This window comes from Ipomoea triloba, chromosome 6, assembly GCF_003576645.1.
Source record: "Ipomoea triloba cultivar NCNSP0323 chromosome 6, ASM357664v1".
NCBI classification, from domain to species: Eukaryota; Viridiplantae; Streptophyta; class Magnoliopsida; order Solanales; family Convolvulaceae; genus Ipomoea; species Ipomoea triloba.
Genome location: NC_044921.1, coordinates 8,642,664 through 8,665,990, shown reverse-complemented (window position 1 = coordinate 8,665,990; position 23,327 = coordinate 8,642,664). Strand labels below are relative to the sequence as shown.

Here is a 23,327-nt window from a genome sequence, read left to right as displayed (position 1 = left end):
CGAAGTATATGATTAGCTAACGAAGTATATGATTAGAATATTATCTTTTAGTTTCGTCCATTGAGGTAAAAACTCATGACAATTCCAAGTATGGGTCAAGACTAGTCAACTTTATTGTATTAAGACCATAGTTCTCATTGCTCTAATTATGAGTCACTTTGAAATGTTCTAAATAAACATTTGTTTGTATATATCAATGGGGCGAGTATACACAAATGAGTTACCCATTAAGTTAAACTGGTTATTCTTATTAATCTCGTTGAATATAGTTCATATATTATAATCCTGATATTATTTAAAAAAAAAAAAAAAAAAAAAACCTCCATTGACAAACCATTAATATTGTCGTTGGGATGAAGACCCACAATAATTTAATTAGCAACCGTTTTGTCTTTACAAATGGAGACCATATTAATGTGTTCAATCTTGGGTTGGGTCTTGAGTATGGAGACCCATATTTAGTCTATAACTGGGCCACAAAGATTAAAGTCAAATCGTAATTTAAGCCTACATTGAGTGTTATGCCATGGACCTGGGTCCATCTTGTAAGGTGAGCCAACGATCATGTTCACAATTTTAGAAGTCTATGTTTACAATTTTAGAACTCTATATTCATAATTTCATAACTATATATTCAACAATATAACACAACTTTTGAATCTATATAACAAAATTGTGAATATAAAGTTCAAAAATTGTGAATATTGAGTAATGTAATTTCGTATATTGAGATCTAAAATTGTGAACATAGAGTTCTAAAATTGTGGACATAAAATTATAAAATTGTGAATATGGACCCGGTCCACCTTGCAAGGTAGACCCGGGTCCATAGCATAATTTGCCAAGACAACACAATTTTTATGCCATGAACCAAGGTTCATATTACATTGTGAATCCTAACACAAAAATTATGTACCTTCAGTTAATACATTTTGTACTTACAATTAATAGTTTCTCTACATATAAATAAATAACTTATAATTGCTGACACATAATATAATAGTTGCAAGTACAAAAATTATCAATTGTAGGTACATAATCTGAAGATTATTTTTGGACCAGAATCTACAATGCAAGGTTGACCCTGGTCCATGATATAATTTGCTAAAACAACACAATTGTTATACCATGGTTTAGGATTCACAGTGCAATATTAACTCTGATCTAAAATTTATGTTTTTGTAACTAACACATTATGTACATGCAGTTAACAATTACTATACATGTATATAAATTAAAGGCACATAATATAATAATTACAGACACATAACATGCATGATAACTACAAACACATAAATTGTTAATTGTAGGTATATAATGTTACCTGCAGACACATAAGATGTTGGTTAACATGTTATGTGTTTGCAATTAACACATTATGTATCTGTAGTTAACAATTTATGTGAATGTAATTATAAACTTATAATGTTATGTGTTTGTAATTACTATGTGATATGTATTCAATTTATTTACAAGTACAAAAAAGATTAACTACATGTACAGAATTTGAAGATTATTTTTAGACCAGAATCCACAATGAAAAATAGACCATGGTCAATGGTATAATTTGCCAAGCTATCATAAACTATGATTTTTCTTATAATGTGGATCATATACTTTACTTTTTAATTTTTTATACAATTAAATTAATTATAAAATATATATAATTAAGTTGTATCTGAGTTCTTTTGAAATAAATTTACAAGTACATAAATTTTGTTAATAAAAAGGACTATTATTTTGCCAAGAGGGTAAGAAAGGGCAAATACAATCAGGACGGACTTGGTCCGAAGAGTTTGAGTCAGTTTGAGAGCCAGTTACCCTAGCTAGGGTATGAGTAATTTGGTTCACTGACCTATTGATATAAGCAGTATTTCTCAATTCATTGATTGTGCTCTGACAATCTATTTCCGACCACAATTTTCTTTTGTTTCGATCTTTTAGCCAAGAGAAAGCTTCCCTACATCCTACTGCTTTACCCAATGTCGAGGATTGGGGGCAGTTGATGAAACCATTTGTAGCTACGACAAAGGGTCCATCGTGAGACAGTAAGACAGCTCCAAAAGTGATTCTATTTTATTGGGGAAAGAGGGATACATCTACTTGACAAATATAAGTTCTATCCGAGGTAGTCTGGACGTTTGAGTTTGTATTCCGGGTGCTCTAGTTCCTATTCCTCGCAGCCATCCAACTAGAGTGTTGGGCTTCTGTAGTTCTCCAAACCACCACGTGATTTAGGGGGGTATTCGCCCACTTGTGTGGGTTTTGTGCATGCCATATGGATTTGAATATAAATGGCATGATAGGCATCGTGTCTCTATTGCTTACACTCACAGATTCCTATAGTAGTGATTAAATGATTTGGATGTGTTTACCGAGTCGATGTAGGGTGAGCAGGTTTAGACATCATGGGCAACCTTACATAAGAGGAGAGTGTGGTCTAGTGTTCCGCCTTCTTCGTTGCCGCATAGGAAAATGGGGTCAATATCTACACCTCTCTCAATTATCTTAGTTGTGGTTGGCATGATCCCACTGGCTGCTTACCAAATGAAGTTTTTTAGACAAGGGGGAACATTGAGCTTCCATAAGCCGTTCCAATTGATGAGGAGTCCTTGTGTTAGTTTAACTTCACCTTGCAAGGAGCAGTACCCCGATTTGGTGGTGGTACGGTGTAGAAGCCTTTTGGGTGTCTAATCCAATACCACTCGTCCTTAAACTCTTTGTTAACTGGGATTTTCATGATTTCTACTCGATCCATTGCATCCAGAATTTCACCCAGTAGCCTTTCGTTCCAGCTCATACCATCTACCATGATTTAGGAGTCGACTGTGGTGTGATTCTAAGGAAGTCGTGGAGTTGAAGTGATGCATGGATTATCAAAATCTAGGAACCATTGAGCTTTCCAAATGGTGGTTGATTTATTCAGGAAATCTCCCAAACTCTCCCCTCTGTCCTGTCTTACTATGCAGAGGTGAGAGAAAGGCTTATTACGTTGTATATTGCCGGAGAAATAAGTCAAGAAGTTTTTTGGGAGCTTTACAAAATTTTGGATTGATCCATCCGGGATTGCATTGAACCAGTTCTAGGCCGTCCCGTCTAGAGTGAACAAGAATGCCCATGCATATGATGGCATCTCCCGCCCCAATCATTACCATGGCAACCTTGTAACTTGTCATATAGACATGCAGATCGGAAGTCCTGGTGTAAGCCTTGATGACGGGTAGCCTAAAATCCCTTAGGAGCGGCGCATCTATTATACTCGGGGTAAATGGAGCAGCCTGATACACTCTCATTTGTGCATACTTTACTTGTGTTTTTATATGACTTTAGGGTTATTTGTGTGTTAAAATATTGTCTCCAATGTTTATTTCCTTGTTATCTTATTTAAAATGGTATAATGTTTGGTGCGAATGTCTTTGATGTGTTTATTAGTGCATTAGAACCATTTGTGAGCAAAAGCCAAAGCAAAAGAACCATTGGAATGTTGAGAATTCAAAATGGGATCAAGGTTGGCGCACTACAGGTCCTCGACGCGTCGAGAGAGGCAGAGAGCAACATATTTGGCGATATTCATTCTCGACGCGTCGAGAAATCAGCCTGGGCGAGAATTCTGAAGCGCTATTTTCTAGTTTTGCCCCTGTTTTGGATCCCACTATAAAGGCTTCATTTTTCACAAACCCTACAAGCTTGGCTGCGGAATTGTCAGAAAAAGAACAAGGAAAAGAAGATTCATCTCCTCTAAAGTTCAAAAAGAAGAAATCATTGCATCTTTAAGAAGAATGATCAAAGAAAAGAGCTTGGAGGTATCATTTGGGAGAATATCTTCCTCTCTTTTCTACTTTAAGCTTTATTGTATATTTGTTGAAATTATGCTAGTCATGATTAGCTAAACTTTCCTTTGGGATTTTTGGGTATAAAAGTGTTTATGAACATATGTGCCTCGTTCTTAATTTGCTTTAATGAAATATCTATTTAGGCTATTACCTTGTGTTGCAATTGTGATTTATTTTCTTGATGCTTGTAATTAGATGCATAAATTACTTGTATCATTTCTAGGTTTGTATCTTGATGGGAGTTAGGATATGAATTAGAGCACCCACAATTGCGCTTGATTATTGTACCTTGAGAGAGGACATATTGAGTAAGGGATTTTATGTAGATTGCTTGTTCTTACATAATTGTTGTGATTATATCTCATGGGAGTGAGTATATTCCAATTATCTTGTTTTGGGTTTGAATTATGAGAGTAATTCTTACCCTTGTTAGTTGCAATCTTCCACACTAGTTTTAACCAGAATGATTATTTCACTCTAAGTTGACACTAGGTGATTAAACACTTTGAATCCCAAAAATCTCGCTCTTACTCTCTTGAATCTAAAAATCTGTTTGCTTTGCTTTATTTATTTTATTTGCATATTCGCAGCTAATTATCCTTTGTAAACGCTAGGAACAACTTCTCGTGAATAGATTAGTAGTTAGTGATTAATACACCACTTCTCTGTGGATCGATAATCCCGGAATACTCCGAGTATTTTTATGTCGTTTTGTACTACGACCACGACCATCTTCACCTCGGGCTCTAGCGAATGCTCTCTCGCGTCCACCTTATTTTCTAATTCCTCAATTTTTATTTTTATTTTTTGCAGCCTCTCAACCACCTCATCTTGTAGGGTATTATATGCCGTGGATCGACATGGAACCGGTTCAACGGACTCGCCCATCTTCTCCGTCGGTGATCGCTTTGTCTCCGCCTTGCTCTTGCACTGGCGTGAGCTTTTAGTGGAAGACCCCTTGCCCCCCTGTGGTCCCAACCACTCCAGGACAGACCTGAAAGCAGCTGGTCACTGCCCTGTCCCTTCATATCTCTTGCCTTGGCGTGATGCTTGGAGTGTCTAGTTGCGTGAGTTGCCCTTCATTGCTGGGTTTTCTCTCCGTGGGGACTCCACTTCAATTTCTTGAGGGGGAGGCGGGGAACCTAACCTTGCATCCCTGCCACCAGTTAGGCTAGCGTCGTTGCTGCTTGCTAAATAATCCGGACGGTCGTCTAGAGATCCACGACCCGACAACATTTAGAAGAATGAATCGTGGTAACTCAATAACTCAACAGACATGACTAAATACCAGTTCACACAAAATATCTATTAACTTTAGATATAAACTCTAGACATAACAATTTTACATATTGTCATATTGTAGTGCGAAGTAAACGACGAATTCACATAAACCACAGCCAGCGCGTGGACATGTGGCCCAAAATCATCATCCACTTATTCCACTATTCTCAAATAAATTCAAAATTGTGTGGCAGTGGCGTAATTAAGTCCAACTGTTTGGGCAATTCAGTAATTCAGTAAAAGTTGCTGCCATAAATACCAAAAATCTGCACTCTCCTTCTTCGCCGTCGCATCTTCCGGGATTCCCACAGCCGGAGAGGTAAACCCTTACTTTTCTCCCTCCCTCTCTCTCTATCTTCTTTGATCTGAATCCTAAAAGTAAGCCGCTATTGCATCTATGGAGTACTTAGTTATGATCTGCTGAGTATTACTGATTTTGCACTTGAATCTTCTTTTTAATCTGCTAACATTTTGTACTTCTGGTGGTGCTATGATTTCATTTCTGCTTTTTCTATGCTAATTCATGCTTTGATCTCTTTGTTGAACTTTATATTGCTCGCTCTAGTGCTAATTTTATGCAATTTCGCTTAATTTGGAATTAAATTAAGTTCGAGATCTGAGAACTATTTCAGTACTTTCCATTCGCTTGATGATTTTTATGTTTGGAGACGATTGCTTTTCTTGTTTATTTTTAGTTTTATTCTATGTTAATGATATTTTGCCGCTGGACTTTTCTTCCTTTCTGTCTCTTTCATGAGCTCTGTATTAGTCGTGATAGGGTTTGTGTTAAACTATAATGTTTTTTAAAAATGATATGAGATTGTATGCGTTCTTTCAATGATTGAACTCACTGTTATTGGAGGGTTTGGACATTTGCAAGCTCCCAGATCTAGTATTGAGCTCACTAAGTATAAAATCAAGGCTGTTTCTGTCAGGGCAGCATTGATGTTTGTATTGTGTGTGAGAATTTTGTTCTGAACACTGTCTTTCCCCTTTTTAGAGATGTTTCTGTGGTGATTATATATTTATATGTGGATAAACCTATGGCTGGCTTATGACAGAATTTTGCCAAAGTTGTTTTCAGGTTCTGCAACATGGAGAGCATGAACAGCTATTGGCAATTTGGTGATGAGCTTCGAGGGCAATCAACAAAAGTCTCTGAGGATCACAAATGGCTAATGGTTGCTTCCAAGTTGGCTGAGCAGACACGGTCAAAGGGTGAGCGCAGGAATAATCTTGACCTTTCAAAGGGTCCGGTTGAAGTTAGGCCCAGAGACAATTTTGGATTTCAAGAAGATAACAAATTTGAGACCCTGAACTTCAATATGCTGAATTTAGAATCAAAAGTGACTGACAACTTCAGTAAAAGTTCTATTAGGAATGATTTTTACAATTTAAATGCCATCTACCATAAGCCTAATGTCAACACTCTGGGGAATATATCTGGAAGCAAGTTCAACCCCAACAGCATGAACAAGGATCTTAACAACACCAATGAAAGTCTCAATGCCAATGGTGCTGTGGATAAGAGGTTTAAGACCTTGCCTGCTGCAGAGACACTTCCAAGGAATGAGGTGCTTGGTGGATACATCTTTGTTTGCAACAATGACACTATGCAAGAGGATTTGAAGCGACAGCTCTTTGGTAATTAATTTTCTTGCCTTTGATTCTGTTTCTACCTAACTGGACTTGGATATTTAGCATTAATGGTTAGGAGAATTTTATTGTCCCTAAATATCAGCAAAAGTGAAGTGTGAAGTCCAAGTTTGCAATGCATTTTTATAGGAGCTGCATCTGCACCTATGGGATGACCTGCAAATCCACAATTCATATAATATTATTGTGATTTCAAGTTATTCATCTATGAATTGCTAACAATACTGGCTAATTTGCTGTCCTTTTTCAGGACTACCACCCAGATACAGAGACTCTGTGAGGGCAATTACTCCAGGATTACCTTTGTTTCTTTATAACTACACCACTCACCAGTTGCATGGTATCTTTGAGGTTTGTTGCTTCTTTGTTCTGTTATCTTAGTGCTCTTGAGCATGATTCCATGGTAACCTGGTTTGGTTCAATATTTGTGTCCCAAAATCTTTCATATATCACCCAAATTTACGAGAACAACTTTTGTTAATTTCTGAACCTAGTTGGCCGGTTTGATAACAAGTTCAAAAACTTCTGTACCTTAAGAGGGTATTTTGGCAAGTTTGATGCAATCTATGATGTTGTACTTGTTTAAATTCCTCACAAGACTTTCTTATTTTACTTTAAAACAGGCAGCCAGTTTTAACAAGTTCAAAAACTTCTGTACTTTAAGAAGGCATTTTAGTAAGTTTGATGCAATCTATGATGGAGTACTTGTTTAAATTCCTCACAAGACTTTGTTATTTTACTTTAAAACAGGCAGCAAGTTTTGGGGGTTCCAACATTGATCCTACTGCTTGGGAAGATAAAAAATGCAAAGGAGAATCAAGGTTCCCTGCCCAGGTATGTTTCACCTTATGAACTTCAGGTGTGTTTATTTATGGGTTTCTGTTGATGACTGAGTTTGATATTTCTAACATTTAGGTGAGAATCCATATTAGGAAGCTTTGCAAGCCACTGGAGGAAGATGCTTTTAGACCAGTTTTGCACCATTATGATGGTCCAAAGTTCCGTCTTGAGCTCTCAGTACCGGAGGTAAGACAAATATCTCTATTCAAATGATAACACATGCATCCATCAGTTTTCCTGTATCCTGTAGAGAATCATAGTTTTGAATTATTGTGGTTTTGCAGACACTAGACTTACTAGATCTATGTGAACAAGCGGGAGTCAACAGTGGAGTGGCTGAATAGAGTTTATTCGCTCTTGTGTTATTACGAACAAAAATGGCAGCATCATCTTGTTATATGTGAAACAATGAGGCAAGAAGGCAGGTTTGGGTTGACCAGATTTTCCCCAGCGTAAGCTTGGAATGTAAGTCTGGGAAGGAAAAAATAAAAGTAATGAGGTGTGATGATGGGTACTAGTGAATATGTTTAAAAAATCTAGCCCGGTGTACTAGTAGCTAGACTCTGTAATAGTGATGAAGTCATCTATATATATAGTGTGGGTTCATGTATGCAATGGATTTTCCTGACCTCAACTTCACTGGATCTTGCAACTTGCAAGTCAACTCATGTTGGGTCATGTATCTTATATAACTTTTATAACAATGACTCCTTTTTCCTCAAAGTACAATCTCTCCAATTTTAAATTCTCGTGGGGACACATTTACTTATTATACCATGAATTAGGGTCTATCTAGCGTTATGAAATTTTGGTCCAAAATAACTGAAATTTTGGTCCAAAACAACATTAAGTTATTTGGTCTAAAACAACATTCAAGTTATGTGTAACATTAAGTTATTTGGTCTAAAACAACATTAGTTATGTGTCTGCACTCTGCATTGGTGAATCACACCTTGGGTCACGGTATAACAATTACCAATAAATAATATTGGGTTATTTGGGTATCATAGGAAGGGGAATCATTGATAAATATTTGCTTACATTGTGAACTTTGGTCTAAATTATGCATCTGTATTGGTGAATCTTGGTTCATGGTATAACTATTGTGGATAAATAATACTCCGTAGTATAGGGTATCATAGGAAGGAGAAAGATTGATAAATATTTACTTTATTTTTAATATATTAAATGTTTACTTTTTATTTATTTTATTTTTAGTATATTGAATGTTTACTTTTTTTTGATAATATATTAAAATAAATATATTAAAAACGAACATATATTAATAGTCCAAATGCTTATTACCTAAATCATTCAATCCCAAGTATTATTATTACCTTTTTGTTATATCTTCTTTAAAAAAAATCATATACACATTCAAATATAGTATAAAAAATTAAAAACAATAATTTTATTTGAATAATGCTCTTTTTTTTTTCGTTTTAAATTTACTTTATTGAGTGTTAAAAAAAATAAAACTTTTTTAGTACTCAAAAGTTAAACCAAGAAATCTTCCCAGTTTCAACTCTTGCTTTCTAAATTCTATTAATAAGATTCATTATGCTAAAATATGTTACTCATTGTCCATAAACGCATGTGCTACGCGATGCCTTGAAAAACGCATGTTCGGATAATCTCATAACTTGAGACAAACAAGATAATATAACATTACCAGACTCAGATTACCTAGGTAATCTCAGATTACCCGAACCAAACGGCCCCTTAAAGTAAAGTAGTCCGTATCAATTTATAGATATCAAAAGAAACTTGTAGATGCAAATGGCCTGAATTATGTGGCACGTGGCTTGTTTGGGTTTGAAATTTGAATGACAAGTCCTAGTGTCCTACCCAGATTCAGTGCAGTGCATGAAATCCCACAAAGAAGAAGAAAGCAAGCATTCAGAAACATGATATAAAGCAAAGATCACAAGCCTCTAACTATTCCACCACTTATACACTGAGGAGAAACAGAAAGTCAAACTCCCCCACAGGCGGGCCACAACTTGTACTAAATCAACATTAATCTATACTTGTGAATTAGCTAGCACAAGACCTGCTGCATTGCATTCCTTGTCTTCACACTAATGAATACAACTACACAACTCCCATTACAATACCTCCCTCCTTCAGATCAGACATCGCAAACACACCATAATTGCACATATAACTTACTCTGCTCACACCAATCAAAGAGAAGCTGAAACCAGAAAAGTGCGTATTCTTTGTAGCAGCTCGGCTTTAACAGAATCTGGAATTGACGCTGCAACATTTATTAAAAACAAGGATATTAAATAATAAATCAATGTATATATATTTCTAAACCATCTGAAAATTACTAATACACCAAGCAAAAGCATTTGTCTATATATAAAGCTCATAAATTGCAAAAAACACAAGTGCATATTTCAACTGCAATTTTACAATATCAAAAAGGAGCTCTCCCCAGTCAGGAAATAAATAAATTCTAAATCTTGTTAACCATCTCTTTATTTCTTCTTGCTTTTTCTTATCTAAATACAATTCTCAAATTGTTGGTGTAAACTCCAATTAAACTTGTTTTTATTTTTGTACTACCTAATCAATCAATTAGATTTCGCAGTTCTATTGAGCACAATTGTAGCGAGCTTCAGATTACAATGTGCTTAGAGTATCAAAATCACTGACTTCTAAACCTGGGTAGTTAAAGAATTGAAGGATCAAAAACTCATTTTCTAATTCTAGACAAAAATGAAAATTATAATGAGGCCAACAAAAAAGAGAGAACTAATAGCATCAGCAAAAAAAAGGCAGCTAAATACTTGAGATTATACTTAGCACTTTGTGGAAGGTAAACGGGTATACTAACCTCTGCCTTTTGGGGTAATCACTTGTATTAGGTCATCAAGAGTGACATTGTTTCGTCCTTTCTTCTTTATAAAGGCTCTAAAGATACATTCAACGAGAGAAATTTAGATATATGAAAGATGCAAATTTACAGAACATAGATGGTAAAGATTTAAGCTTTTCTAAACATGTACAAATTAACATCAGGATGCAAGTATGTGAAGTAGAGGTCATATAGGACTATAGCCTATAGGTATCCACAATCGAAAAGATCCTTCCTCATTTGCAGCAATAAATGATAAGAGTAGAAAATCTAAAACTAGAAAGGATACATGTCTGTATCCTACTCATGACACCTAATGTCTACTACAAATTGCAAAGACAACGTTGTTGAAAGTTGAAACCTAACATTGACATCACAAAATACATCATGCTAGTCTTTTCATTCGGATAACGAAAGTCATTTATGTACTCACCAAAGTGAAAAGGTCAGTACTGCTTATATATAACGCTGTTAACAAAAAAATAGACTTTTTGAGTTTATTTATTTTTGGAAGACGATGGAAACTCGCAGCCACAACCCGAAAGTGTGCACTGAGTTAACCCTGCCTTGTGATCTTAGGTGGCAAAGGACAAGATTGCCCATAGCTTACGGACTCAAACCAAGAAGGCCAATAGGCCGCTCCCTCCCCACTGTAGTGGAACTTGGAATTTTGTGGTTACCAAGCCAACACGGCTGGGCTGGGGTTGCCCTGACTGAGTTTTTGAGTTGTTGTTATGGCATGAAGATGAGAAATGTGCAAATGAGCATTCTACCAGTGTAATAGAATGATAAACTGATATGGGAAGGGAAGGCCCAAAAATCGTATTAACAATAAGCTGAAAATGACCTAGCTGACACTCTAATCAGTGGAGGAGTATATGAATTACAAGCTCAAAGTGCAAAGTGGGAAAATTGAAATACAGTGGGGTGTGGCATATTGTATTGAGTAATGATAAACAAGTAATTAGGAGTTAGGAGTTAGGAGAGTGAGTAGTGAGTACCTACAAAGCGTGAGCATTTCATCCTTCCACCCACATTCAACTAGCCTCTCCCTCAGCAGCTCCATCAAGCGTTCCTTTTCCCCACTCTCAATCAACTAAGGAAGATGAACAAATTATTAATTCAATTTCATTTTATTTTTATTGAAGAGCAGAACAGAACAGAACAGAACAGAAGAAGTTGAATTAGTGTGTGAAGGCTGGCGGCAAGAAGAAGAAGAAATTAGACCTTGATGTTGATGATTTCTTGAAACGAAGGCTGCTTTTCTTCGTCATCTCCCACATCGGGTGTGGGCGGACGATTCACCGAATGTCTCCTTCACAATCACCGTCAAAATTAACACAGGAAAATGATACACATAAGATAGATAGATAGATAGCGAGAGAGAGAGAGAGAGAGAGAGAGAGTACATGTTATAGTGTATGAGGGGAGTCGTGGGAGTAGACAGACGAGACTACAATCAGATCGGTGTGCAATTTTGTGTCGTCCGAGGAGTACTGGTAGAGTGAGATTATTAATAAGCTTTATAAAGATGTAAACACGGCACCGTTTCTTTACTATTGGGATGACAAATTTTGGAACTAAATACACGAGTTTTAATTTAGGGTTTCCAAAATGCTCCCTCCGCCTCCAATGGCTGAATCGCAATGCACCCCTCCCTCCCTCCCTGTCCCTGTGCTGTAAGCCAACAACGCATAGTGCTTCTTTCTATAGTCCAATCTTGTCTTACACAAATACTACGGGCATGTTTGGTTTGGAGGAAACGACTTCTAAGGAAAATGTTTTTCAATGCTCATTTTTTACGTTTGGTTTATGAAATTTTTTTTTCATTGGAAAATAAATTCCTCAAATTTGAGGAAAACAAAATTCCTAACTGGACTAAGTATTTTATTTTCCATGGAAGAAGGGAAGAAAGATTGGTATGGATGGACTATGTTATCCCTTGTGCTTTTTTCTAATTATTATTTTTTAAATTTGTAGGAGCATATATATTTTTATACTCGTTATTCCTTACAATTCTAAATCTAACCAAAACAGAATTAATATTCACAGTAATTTTTTTCATCAACTAAACAACAAAATTCATATTTCTAGTAATTACTTTTCTATGGAATTTTAATTTCACTTTCCATAAAGTATTTTCTGCAAACCAAACGAGCCCTACAAGTCCACCTCTAATGTTGCTTACTTTCTTCTTTCCACATCATCAACAAAATAAAAAATAAATTGATTGTAGTAAAGTGACAGACATTTATTTGTCACTCTCTTCTTATCCCAAAAAGTTGAATCTCCAATTATCCTAAAAAGTTGAATCTCTAATCCAATCCATGCCTTGACTCGACAAAGCATGTGAAAAGAAATACCGACTCTACTGACTCGACAAAGCATGTGAAAAGAAATACCGACTCTACTGACTCGACAAAGCATGTGAAAAGAAATAAATCGCAGTAACTCAGTAACTTAGCAGACAAGACCAAATGTCAATGTCTGCACAAGGGACCCTCCCCACATTGATGTTACTGCTTACTAAACTACTAAGCTAAACTCATATAGACTTATTTATCATTCTCTTGCATTACAATAAGTTGCACTATTTAAAATATTATAATAAAAAAAATTTAAAGGACAAAGTGCAAAATATTTGTTGAGTCTGCTTAAATATTATCATCCTTCTTTCCACATCATCTTTGTGAAGAAATGAATATGAATTTAAGTGTAATTAGTTAAAAACTAATCCGTACTTATTGTATACAGAAGTAGTGGTATAAAATGTTACTCTGCATGGCATGAGTTTAGGTAAAATATTAATATTAATATTAATATTATTATTATAGCTAAGTTGCAGCAAATTGAATTCACACACATCTGACAGCTTGGTCTTCTGAAATTTGTGAACAGTATCGCCATGTTACCACAACCACACAACACTGATCATTTGTACGTAGGTGTTTATGTTTCACCGGCAATCAACTCAACTGTACTCTGATGGTGTCCACCAATCACCATATATGGTTTTGAATGGCATTTGGCAGCAGCATTCCATAAACATCTCTCCTACTCCTAGAGTGATAAGCTTCCAAACTGTTTATTCCAATCCTCGTATGTGCCCAGTTCATTCAATGATACTGAAGGCCTTACCTCTTGTAACGAATTCTTGAAGTCCTAATAAAAAACATTACAAACAACCAGAATTGCAAACTGGAATGGAATGGAAAACAATCAAATGGAGTCTTTGTATTTGAGAAAATCACCTGAAGAGAAACAGGTCTTATGTCCTCCTTCCTTAGCTTTGTGATTTCAACGCCCTGCTGAAGAACCTCTCTAAGTGGCCCCATTGATGCATCCTTTACTAAGTTCTTCATGTCAGATCCAGAATACCCTAATAATAATCAACCAAAATATATATTAAATTTTTTTTTTTTAAACATGAGCCACCAACACACGAAATAAATTAAATTAGTTGTAATTACGTGCACTGCACAAACCTTCAGTTAATTTGCATACAGTTTCAATCTCCTCTTTCGAAAGATTAAATAATCCATCCTTTTCCAACAGATTCTGGATTATCCATGCTCTTGCTTCTTTATTTTCACAATACAATATGTTAGCAACATATTCGCAGTAGCTCCCTGTAAAAACAAACAGCAAATAAATGATACCTGAGGAAGGGAGTGGAATATAGAGTCTCTTAGTAAGTCTCCTCCTTGCAGCCTCATCAAGCTCTTGTGGTCTATTAGTTGCACCTGCACTACCAACACAAGAATCAATGCACCAACTTGTCTTAATATGAATCCACAATGCTGCGTAATTACTTATACTGTTGTTAGATTACACATAAATCAGCAGCCTTGAATGGTTCGGTTCCTTCTGCACATGTTTACATTGTAAATGCTTAGTGTGCAACGGTTTCAGTAGTAGATAAATCACCTATAAGCAGAATTTGCTCACTACCACTGTCAAAGCCCTCCATCTCAATAAGGAACTGTGTCTTCAGCCGCCTACTTGATTCATGTTCACCTTCCGATTTGCGCTACAACCACCAACAAAACGGTCTTAGCAGGATCCTTCTCTTAGCATGTGGTACATAGTAATATGGTTCAAACCCTGGACTAGAAAGCTGGTTCCAGATGGATTAGTAAACAGCACTACTGTTCTGAAATTCACACCAACTGTATTCTGTCATCAAAATTTGAGCATGGATTCTAGGAGTTTCAATCTTTATTATTTAGCTGAAATGTACAAGGCAAAGTACAAGCAGGAAATGCACTATTTCCACTTTAAAACAGAAAGAAAGACGCAATTCTCCAAAGCTCATTCTTAATATCCCACATTTGTTACCCAGTAGAAACAGCAGATATGTTTATCTTTTCATAGGACAGAACCTACATACCTGAGACAGCAGAGAATCGATTTCATCAACGAATATGACAGCAGGTTTACGACAACTGGCAACTCCAAATAGTGCCCTCACTAACTTTTCTCCCTCACCAATCTACAGCAATGAATGTCAATCAATGATTTTTGTAAAAGTAAAAAACTCTTTGTTTTTTTTTTCTTTATTCTGTTTCCCAAGATATAGGATTCTTAACAATCTGATCATTAAGAATATACATACCCATTTGCTTGTTAAAGAACTGGCAGATATGTAAAAGAATGTTGCTTTAGCCTCTCCAGCAATAGCTTTCCCTATCATAGTTTTACCAGTTCCCTGATGCATGAAAGATGTAACATTAAACAACTCAATTGTCTTTGATCAGTATCTTTTCAGTACGTGGACTATGGACATACAGGTGGACCAAACAGGAGAAGGCCACGGCCTGGGGAACGGCATCCCCTGAATAAATCGGGGCGCATCAATGGATAGATGACCATCTCATTCACAACTTTCTTAGCATGCTCCAACCCAGCTATAGAGGAAAGAAGAAGAAAGCTAGGTGAGGATAGAGAATTAGAAATTGATCAGCAAAAGAAGGATGATATTCTTCATAATCTTACCAATGTCATTCCACCTAACATTGGGATCCCTATCCATAATCTCATTGCTGACATGTTCAATAAGTCTAGGCTCTAGATTCCTCAATTTCTCAGGAAGCTCACCATCAGGACCACAAAGCATTTCCAAACTTAACAGTGTGGAAATAGGAAAAGTTCTGCATTAGATATGGGCAATAAAGCATAATCCTTTCCTCTTCTTCTTTTTTTGTTTTTCCCTCTCCTTATTAGTCTAGAGAATTCACATAGAGAAGTCAACTAACCATCTCCTTGTTGAATCCTCTAACGCATCTTCACCTTTCCCGGCATTGCGTGAAGTCACATTACCACCATTATTTCCACTCCCTCTGATTGGAGGAACAAAATTACCTCGAACACCACGTCGTGGAAACCCATAAGGCCTGACTCCATAGCTTTTGTTTGCCATAGTGTTATCACTCTGTGGAGAATCTGTGGCACTAGGAGAACCATTTATTCCTCGTCTTTGCCTCACATCCATTTCCTATCATATTAAGTCACTGAAGAATTTAAACCTCTAAGAAATCCTCAGGAGTAAGAATTTTATAAATAAAGTAAATAAATTCAGCACACACTTGAAGTTCATTAGAAATTTAAAATACTAGTATTAGAACATACAATCAGTGCATTTTCTTTTGGCAATGAATTATCACTGCATCTCAGGAATTTAAACATCTTAGAGATCTTCAAGAATGACAATTCAATAAATGAAGAAAATAAATTCAGCACACACTTGTACTTCATCTAGTAATGGAAAATACTAGTACGAGAATGTGCAACCAGAGTATTTTCTGTTGGCAAAGAATTTTCAATGCATCTATCTTGAGTTCACATATATGAAGCAACACTGCTTTCCAAGAGTTAGATATGGGAGACATATATAGACACTAAACAAATAAATGGAAAAAAATAAAATAAAATCATGTTATTAAGAAATGCAAACAAAGAGAGAGAGGTAGAGAGAAAGAGAAGCCATGAAACAGATATCTCAGAGAAAGATAATGGTGACAACATGTAAAAATACTGCTCAGTGAAATCAAATGAGTACCAATTTTGCTCTAGCAGTAACAAATCCATTACAAGGAGAATCAGCATCAGCTCCTTCATTGCACAAGGGGGATTTCACATTCTTGTTTCTTTGCCCAATGGTTTCCATGTGGAGCCGTTTCATTTTGGGACTATTCCCAAAAGTTCTTTCTGCCTCTTCATCTTCAATCTCCATGGCAGCACCACGATCCTTGGAGTCATAATTTGAATGAACCTTTTCTATCAAGCAGATATCTGGACTATTATCTTTTTCAGATCTCTTATGGTTAAACCTGGAGACATCTCCATAATTTGTCAGTACTGGTGATTTTGAGATCTTGCTAGTCAGATTCTCCCGCCTAGTAAGTTTATCTGCCTGTGAGAAATTGCATGAATTTCCATTACAATGAAATAAATTATGAGGGTGTTCCAGTTAGAGGTCAGGTACCACCAAAAGAGAAAATAAAAACCTAATGGGAAAAGGAATTGTTGTTAAGTAGTTCACTCAACAAACACGAAATGAAGTACAATTTGCTATATACCGTTTTATGACAAGTTATTCCCTCAGATTGTTGAATGAGGGTTTGAAAGTACTTTGATTGTTTAATCTTATCAACGTCAATGCCTCCTTTCTTGGTAAATATGCAGCCCGGATCTCTACCTGCCTGTTCAAAAGCTAGGCTGAAGGTAAACTGAGCAGTTCAGTAATTGTCCAGTAAACGTTAGCTAAAGCAATGAATTTCAGAAATGATATCAACAAAAATCAGTTACATTGTTGAGATTAACAAGAACAAGAAACAATAACAATGACAAAAAGTAAGGAAGACAAGATTTACGTGGTTCATGTCTACGCCCACAAGAGTGAAACTATTCTTTATTAATTGTGATGATGATGATCAAACATCCAGGGTTACAAGCATCATATTTATATGCAACTCTAAACATGTACAAGTACAAAAATATCCCTGTACTATAGGCTCGACCCAATCTGCTCTATTCCTATTCCTTATGAGACATACTTAACATACATAAACATGTTGTGCTAAGTCTAATGAATGCCAGTACTCCAAAGAAAGCCTTCAATAGGTTAGCAGAATAATAGGCATCTCCTTACATATTATTCAATAAGCAGACACACAACTCTCCACATTAATAAACATGCATTCCTTCTTAATTTACACAACAAACTAGTTAAATTCAAAATTTCCCAAGAACAAGCCGACAATTAACTTTACAGTTTAATTATTTTCTCCTCAAAACTGAAAATCTATACAGGTATGCCTTCAATATCAGTTATAAATAAACAGGCAGGTCAAACCAACGCGCATCGAGTTATAAATCAAATAAACTAAAAAATCTAGTGAAATTCCATTCCCATTGGGACTTAAAGCAAGCAACTATGCAGACATAAATAAGTTAAAATACATGTAATCAGCAAAAATATTGAATGAATCTGTACCGATCGGACTCAGGAATTAAGGAGCGGCGAGCAGAGTCGAGGTTCGATAAGGCTTCGCATCGGATAGGGCGCAAGAAAGCCCGGTCAGTGTCGGAATGAGAGTGGGAATCGAGAAAACCGACAAGCCCCAGCGCTAGTACTTGTGCGGAGCTGAAATCCCCTCTCTCCCGAGCCTTCTCGGCTCCAAACACAAAAGAGTGGAGCCTCTTCAGGTTGGTATCCACTTCCTTTCTCCACCATACTTCCGACTTCTCTTCCTCCATTTTCTGCTGCTTCGTCCCCAAACTCGATTGCTTTCCCGCCATTTCTATCTAGTGGACAGTTCACAGTTGCGGACGCCTCCTTTTGAGTTTTGGCAATACACCTTCACTTAGTTAAATTACAATGGTACCCTCGTGTTTTTTTTTTTAAATGGTACCCTCGTGTTTTAGTTCCTATTTGTCTATAATTTAATTCCGCCCTCTTTTTCTTTTTTCATTATTGATCGTAATTTTATTATTTTTTAAAATAATACAATATAAAAAAAAAATCTAGAGAAATTTAGGTAGGGCAAGGCAATCACATCAGTAAAAAGAAATTGTTGAAGCTTTTTGCTGGCAGACTAGGTAAACAAGGTGGTACAAAAAAAAGTTTACATTTGTTGTCAGTGTATTTACATCACACTTCAAGAAATATGTCAACGTAGGATACATTCACATGGACGATTTTGATTTCTTTTTCTTTAATTTTCAACTTTGGAGGATGTTTACCAAAGTAAAAAAAAAAAAGAATAATTTTCTAGAAAAATAGAGAATTGGGAGAGTGGAAGAATAGAAAATGAAAAACTTCTTGACTAAAATCATCTCTCCAATTGCCTAACTTCTCTCAATTCTCCAACTTTATGTATGTTTTTTGAGAACTCTAATTTGGATTTCTCCAAATGGAAGATTGGAGAAAGCACGAGTATTATTTTTTGAGAACTCTAATTATGCGCACAAATTTGTTATTATTATTATTATTAACCTGCCCACAAATTTATTGTTGTTGTTACTATTATTAGAGTTAATACCCAAAATGGTCCTCGGACTATTAGCTAATACTCGATTTAGTCCCAATGTATTTTTAGTACCCAATTTAGTCCTCCAACTTGTAAAATCATACGTAATTTGGTCCTCATTATAATTGTCATCCATTTGCCGTTATAAAGAGGGACAAAAAGGTCATTTTAATAGTCGAGGGACCAAATTGGGTACAAACTATTATTATTATTATTATCATTATTATTATTTCCGGTGACTTTTTAGAAAAAATTAGAAGAAAGTGCAGCAACCATTGGATGAAGGGAAAGCAGCCATGCCCCAACCTTCGTATGTTAGTGATGAAGGGAGGCTCAGATCTCTTCTGAAAAGCAAGCTAAATTCATGACAATTAAGCCTAGAAATCGAAAATGGTGGTTCAAATATGTGGAAGAAGATCGAGATCGCTAGGAGGAGAGAATGGGCAACACTGCCATGGCTGCAAACACAGCAGTTGCACACGAAGAGGCGTCGTCTGCGTGTTGCCGAGCCAAGATAAGGGTCGGGTTATTTCAACACCAGATCATCGATCCATAAGCTCAGGAGAAACACCGAAAGGAAGGAAGACAAATATCATCACCGCCCCTTTCAACACAAGTTCAAGTTCTCTCACACACACACACAACCGTCGCCGCCACCACCCCATCCCCCACCGCCAGCGACGTAAAGCCGTCACGTATATTTCAACAGCGACCAGTGAAGAAGTCGCTTCGTGTTTTTAATTTTTAATTTTTTTTTAAATTTATAGTCACCGGAACTGTTTTCTTGCCGAAGTCACAACGGAGACCAGAGGAATAAACGGGTTTTGCCCAAATAAAATGACTACTTTGTCCTCAAAACAACGGTTCAATAACGTCAATTGTAACGGTGGACGAATTTGGGTGTGATTTTAAAAGACAAAGGATTAAATTGGGTACTAAAAATACTTTGGGACTAAACCGAGTATTTGTTAATAGTCGGAGGACCATTTTTGTTATTAACTCCTATTATTATTATTATTATTATTATTATTATTATTATTATTATTATTATTATTTGTTGTTGTTCAAATGCTATATGGGATGATTGTATTTAATGAAATTTTGCGTATTTTGTTATGTAATCAAAATATGTACTAAAATGATTGAAATAATTGTAATTTATTTAGTAATATATTTTTGTCCAATTTTTTTTATTACCTTTTTTACATTTAGTATTAGTGTTGTTAGTTTTATTGGCTACAAGGATAGTCAAACGACGGGACAACACCACCGGAAAATAGTAAGGCTAGGTTGTCGGAAAAACAGAGTTTTATTGCCTTTAGATACGTGTAAAAAGCTTAACCTTTTTCAAGGTAAAATGGGTCTTATTTATACAAGGGATAAGTGGTTACAAATTTGGTAACCCTAATCTACCATAAATACAAGCAATTTACTTTCCTTATTGCACTTATCTAATTTCCTAATGCCTTTGCATCGTCTTTCCTTGTTATTTCCCGCCAAATTCGCCCTCGATCTCCCCTGAATTTGGAAGCCTCTCTATTGCCTTGCTCAAGTCGACCACCGAGTTGGGCGGATGCCCCACCCCCAGACTGGGCCGCTCATTCGTCAATTCAGACTTTCGCTACGGACGACTCCTCCCCGCACCACCTATTCTTTCATCCCTGATCTCGGTCGGCTAGTCCGCCGGTTGACTATCCTGCCTGGTTTGCTAACAGGTTGATTAAGGCTCCTGGTCGCTCACCAGGCCGCCTTGGCTTCTCAGCCGCAGCTGGCTGTCCGGTCCTGCCGATCGGTTACCTGTTTGTTTAGATCTCCCAACCGACTCACATGCGGTCTAGTCATTTTAGTCGGTTATCAATTCGACTTACTAATTCTACATGTGGTTAATTAAATGTTTACTGAATTTTACATACTCGTATCATCATGACTAAAAATGTATGATTAAACATGTTGATTGAAATTGTTGTCCTCTAATTTGTTATTTCATATTTTATAGGGATGTTAATATGAACTAAAACAAATGTCTATTTAAATCTATATAAAAAAATGAATGTTATTTCTCAATTGAAAGAGTATTTTACTCTTTTGCCAATTTGAAATGATATAACTTTTGGAGTATAATATAGTATTTAGGAATTTGGAGAAATTATAACAAAAGAATTAACATTTGAAAATGTTTATAAAAATGAATATTATCTCTTATTTTTGTACAGAGTAGAGAGTGAGAGTAGAGTGAAATTGTATAGTCTCCCTATCCTATCCAAAACAAAGAAAAGGGCTCATCCACACAGAGCCGTTAGCCATTTCCAGTTTTCAGAAATGGCTGCTGCATCTTCCATAGCCACTCTCTTCTCCTTCTTCTCCCCTTCAAAACCGCCATCCCCCAAAGCGCCTCCGCTTCAGCTGTCTCTCTCCTCCGACCATTCCTCATCTATCTCGAAAAGCCACAACGACGGTTGGGCCCCGCTAGTGAAAACCGCCGATAACCAAAAGCCGTATCCATCGCCGCTATCCGGCAATTCCGAGCTCATGTCCGTCGTCTGCCCGTCTCTGGCGCACGCGAACACCCTCTTCTTCTCCTCCTACAACGTCGAGCTCATTGTGGACGGGGACGAGCCGGAGGAGCGGTTGCTCAACCGCTTCCGCAGAGAGGTGATGAAAACCGGACTGATTCAAGAGTGCAAGCGCAGGCGATACTTCGAGAACAAGCAGGAGGAGAAGAAGCGCAAGTCCCGTGAAGCCGCCAGGCGCAATCGTCGACGGTAACACTACTTTCCCTCACATTTTGATTCAGAAACTAACATGTTTCCTAGTTCAGTGCACATTTCATTTTAACCACACAACATGATTAACATTATCCACAAACACGCATTTTCCTTGTGGATTAGCAGAGTTTCGATTTAATTTTATGGATAATCGATTCATTCAACTGTTTCTGACTACTTAAGATTATATTACTGTATATTGTTCTGTGATTCTATAGAACCTAATTGCCAGTTTGAAATACAAGTTACTTGTTTTGATTAGGTTATGAAATTTAACAATGTATGGTAAAATTTAAATTATTTGTAATGTCATAGATGGAATTGAAGAATCTGCGATATTTTGAATTAAAAATTTAGGGGGTATATTCAATCATGACTTTTAGACTTTTAAACACTTTGTAATGTTGAATAATTTTTTGTTCAAATGATATGCTATTCATTTGCTTCCCACGTCGCTGGTAATTTGTTAATGATCTTGTAGTCCACAGGAATAGGTTGAAACTGTATATAAGAGGCTTAAGTTTTGATTCTCATTCCCTGATAGACATAGACTAAAAAAATTTGAATTGTTTGAAGTTTCTGATAGAAAACGGGGTAAACCTGCCTAAATCAGTATAGTATAGAAGTGGATGGTTGTAGCAGGTTAAGAGGCGAGAGTAGTTTGGGTGGGTTGAAAATTAAATCATAACATATACTTTGGATGCATGGTAATGTGATATCAAAGTAGAGAAAAGGCGGATTCCAACTCAGATTTTGAGTTGGAATCTGGATTTCAGATTTCCAGCAATTGATGTTCTGTGAAACCTCTGTGTTCTCGACAATAAACTGGTTGGTACAATGAAAGATGCTACTTGTGTCCTGCTTGATTCCTGATTTACAATGTTTAAGCTCTGAGGCTTTGTGCTTTAAGTGTCTTCACTGTACTACTACTCTTGCCCACTTGTGACTTGTGAGTGACATTGTATTGTATGTTATGCCGAGTAGTTTCAGCATTTGGTAATACGAGTTGATGTTGTTGTGACAGACGAAGAGGTCCCTTTGAGGATAGGCGAATGGCCTCTGCAAACAACAATGCTGATGGTAAAAAAGAGGAAGACGACGACGACAATTGGGAACTTCCCGACAGAGAACTGCCCTTTTGATTGAATTTATTTTACAAGGATTCTGGTTTACTTTGCTTTTGAAGAGGCTTCTTATCCCTGTAAGGTTTCATGCCCTCTAATCTTCCCAATGCACTTAACTCTCTCTATTTTTCTGTGATTTCTTAATGCTGATGTAATTGCTTTTCTTGTTGCTTTCTGAGTGCATACATGCACTTGTTAGACATCTAGTATCTTATGTAAAATAGTTGATGTTGTAAGTCCATCATAAGAGCAATATGTTTCATCCTTACACTGTCCATTTATAATCTAATCCCTTGCTGCCTTATGGTTAAGCCCAAATTTGTAATTCCAATTAGGCCCATTAGTACATAGGCTCTAATTCTCTAGGGATAATCTTGCCCACCATAGTAGTTCAAGGCAAATTATGGTCCACACAGTGCTGGACCATAACA

At 36.5% G+C, this 23,327-nt stretch overlaps 4 protein-coding genes across 6 annotated transcripts; 2 read left to right on the top strand and 2 right to left on the bottom strand.

The window, feature by feature from the left end:
• The first annotated feature begins 5,378 nt into the window (after window positions 1-5,378).
• Window positions 5,379-8,336, top strand: LOC116023170 (B2 protein). Of its 2 annotated transcripts, none has more exons than XM_031264150.1 (6): window positions 5,379-5,433; window positions 6,199-6,758; window positions 7,021-7,121; window positions 7,521-7,604; window positions 7,686-7,796; window positions 7,895-8,336. In XM_031264150.1, the coding sequence occupies exons 2-6, from the start codon at window positions 6,209-6,211 to the stop codon at window positions 7,952-7,954; spliced, it is 906 nt and encodes a 301-aa protein (XP_031120010.1). In that variant the 5' UTR covers window positions 5,379-5,433; window positions 6,199-6,208; the 3' UTR covers window positions 7,955-8,336. The 2 variants fall into 2 exon arrangements, with proteins under 2 accessions (XP_031120010.1, XP_031120011.1); XM_031264151.1 differs by having other exon boundaries at window positions 5,406-5,433; window positions 6,189-6,758.
• Window positions 8,337-9,472: 1,136 nt separating this feature from the next.
• On the bottom strand, window positions 9,473-12,116 carry LOC116022083 (transcription and mRNA export factor ENY2). Its single transcript, XM_031262639.1, has 5 exons — window positions 11,886-12,116; window positions 11,704-11,791; window positions 11,478-11,572; window positions 10,456-10,532; window positions 9,473-9,870 (listed from the first exon to the last, which is right to left on the bottom strand). Coding segments are annotated over exons 1-5 (336 nt in total). The 5' UTR covers window positions 11,888-12,116; the 3' UTR covers window positions 9,473-9,796.
• A 1,046-nt stretch (window positions 12,117-13,162) lies between these two features.
• LOC116022845 (ATPase family AAA domain-containing protein FIGL1) lies at window positions 13,163-18,266 on the bottom strand. 2 transcript variants are annotated; one of them, XM_031263729.1, is made up of 13 exons: window positions 17,972-18,266; window positions 17,055-17,193; window positions 16,535-16,888; window positions 15,732-15,970; window positions 15,472-15,599; window positions 15,265-15,383; window positions 15,092-15,184; window positions 14,867-14,968; window positions 14,404-14,506; window positions 14,136-14,219; window positions 13,962-14,057; window positions 13,728-13,855; window positions 13,163-13,638 (listed from the first exon to the last, which is right to left on the bottom strand). In XM_031263729.1, the coding sequence occupies exons 1-13, from the start codon at window positions 18,232-18,234 to the stop codon at window positions 13,537-13,539; spliced, it is 1,950 nt and encodes a 649-aa protein (XP_031119589.1). In that variant the 5' UTR covers window positions 18,235-18,266; the 3' UTR covers window positions 13,163-13,536. The 2 variants fall into 2 exon arrangements, with proteins under 2 accessions (XP_031119589.1, XP_031119590.1); XM_031263730.1 differs by having other exon boundaries at window positions 13,962-14,054.
• Window positions 18,267-21,231: 2,965 nt separating this feature from the next.
• LOC116023121 (30S ribosomal protein S21, chloroplastic) lies at window positions 21,232-23,207 on the top strand. The gene is made up of 2 exons (XM_031264095.1): window positions 21,232-21,769; window positions 22,797-23,207. Exons 1-2 carry the CDS (start codon window positions 21,327-21,329, stop codon window positions 22,912-22,914), a joined length of 561 nt encoding a protein of 186 aa, XP_031119955.1. The 5' UTR covers window positions 21,232-21,326; the 3' UTR covers window positions 22,915-23,207.
• The last annotated feature ends 120 nt before the right edge of the window (window positions 23,208-23,327 follow it).

What these genes read in the sequence shown, in the direction of transcription:
- LOC116023170 (XM_031264150.1), top strand. Translation starts at nt 6,209, where the DNA reads ATGGAGAGCATGAACAGCTATTGGCAATTTGGTGATGAGCTTCGAGGG. An exon ending in AGTTGCATGGTATCTTTGAG is followed by an intron (nt 7,122 to 7,520) that starts GTTTGTTGCTTC and finishes ACTTTAAAACAG; the next exon opens with GCAGCAAGTTTTGGGGGTTC. An exon ending in AATCAAGGTTCCCTGCCCAG is followed by an intron (nt 7,605 to 7,685) that starts GTATGTTTCACC and finishes TCTAACATTTAG; the next exon opens with GTGAGAATCCATATTAGGAA.
- LOC116022083 (XM_031262639.1), bottom strand. An exon ending in AAGAAATCATCAACATCAAG is followed by an intron (nt 11,573 to 11,703) that starts GTCTAATTTCTT and finishes CATCTTCCTTAG; the next exon opens with TTGATTGAGAGTGGGGAAAA. An exon ending in GAAATGCTCACGCTTTGTAG is followed by an intron (nt 10,533 to 11,477) that starts GTACTCACTACT and finishes ATGTATCTTTAG; the next exon opens with AGCCTTTATAAAGAAGAAAG.
- LOC116022845 (XM_031263729.1), bottom strand. Translation starts at nt 18,234, where the DNA reads ATGGAGGAAGAGAAGTCGGAAGTATGGTGGAGAAAGGAAGTGGATACC. An exon ending in TGAGCAAATTCTGCTTATAG is followed by an intron (nt 14,220 to 14,403) that starts GTGATTTATCTA and finishes TTGGTAGTGCAG; the next exon opens with GTGCAACTAATAGACCACAA. An exon ending in TGTATGCAAATTAACTGAAG is followed by an intron (nt 13,856 to 13,961) that starts GTTTGTGCAGTG and finishes GATTATTATTAG; the next exon opens with GGTATTCTGGATCTGACATG.
- LOC116023121 (XM_031264095.1), top strand. Translation starts at nt 21,327, where the DNA reads ATGGCTGCTGCATCTTCCATAGCCACTCTCTTCTCCTTCTTCTCCCCT. An exon ending in GCCAGGCGCAATCGTCGACG is followed by an intron (nt 21,770 to 22,796) that starts GTAACACTACTT and finishes TTGTTGTGACAG; the next exon opens with ACGAAGAGGTCCCTTTGAGG.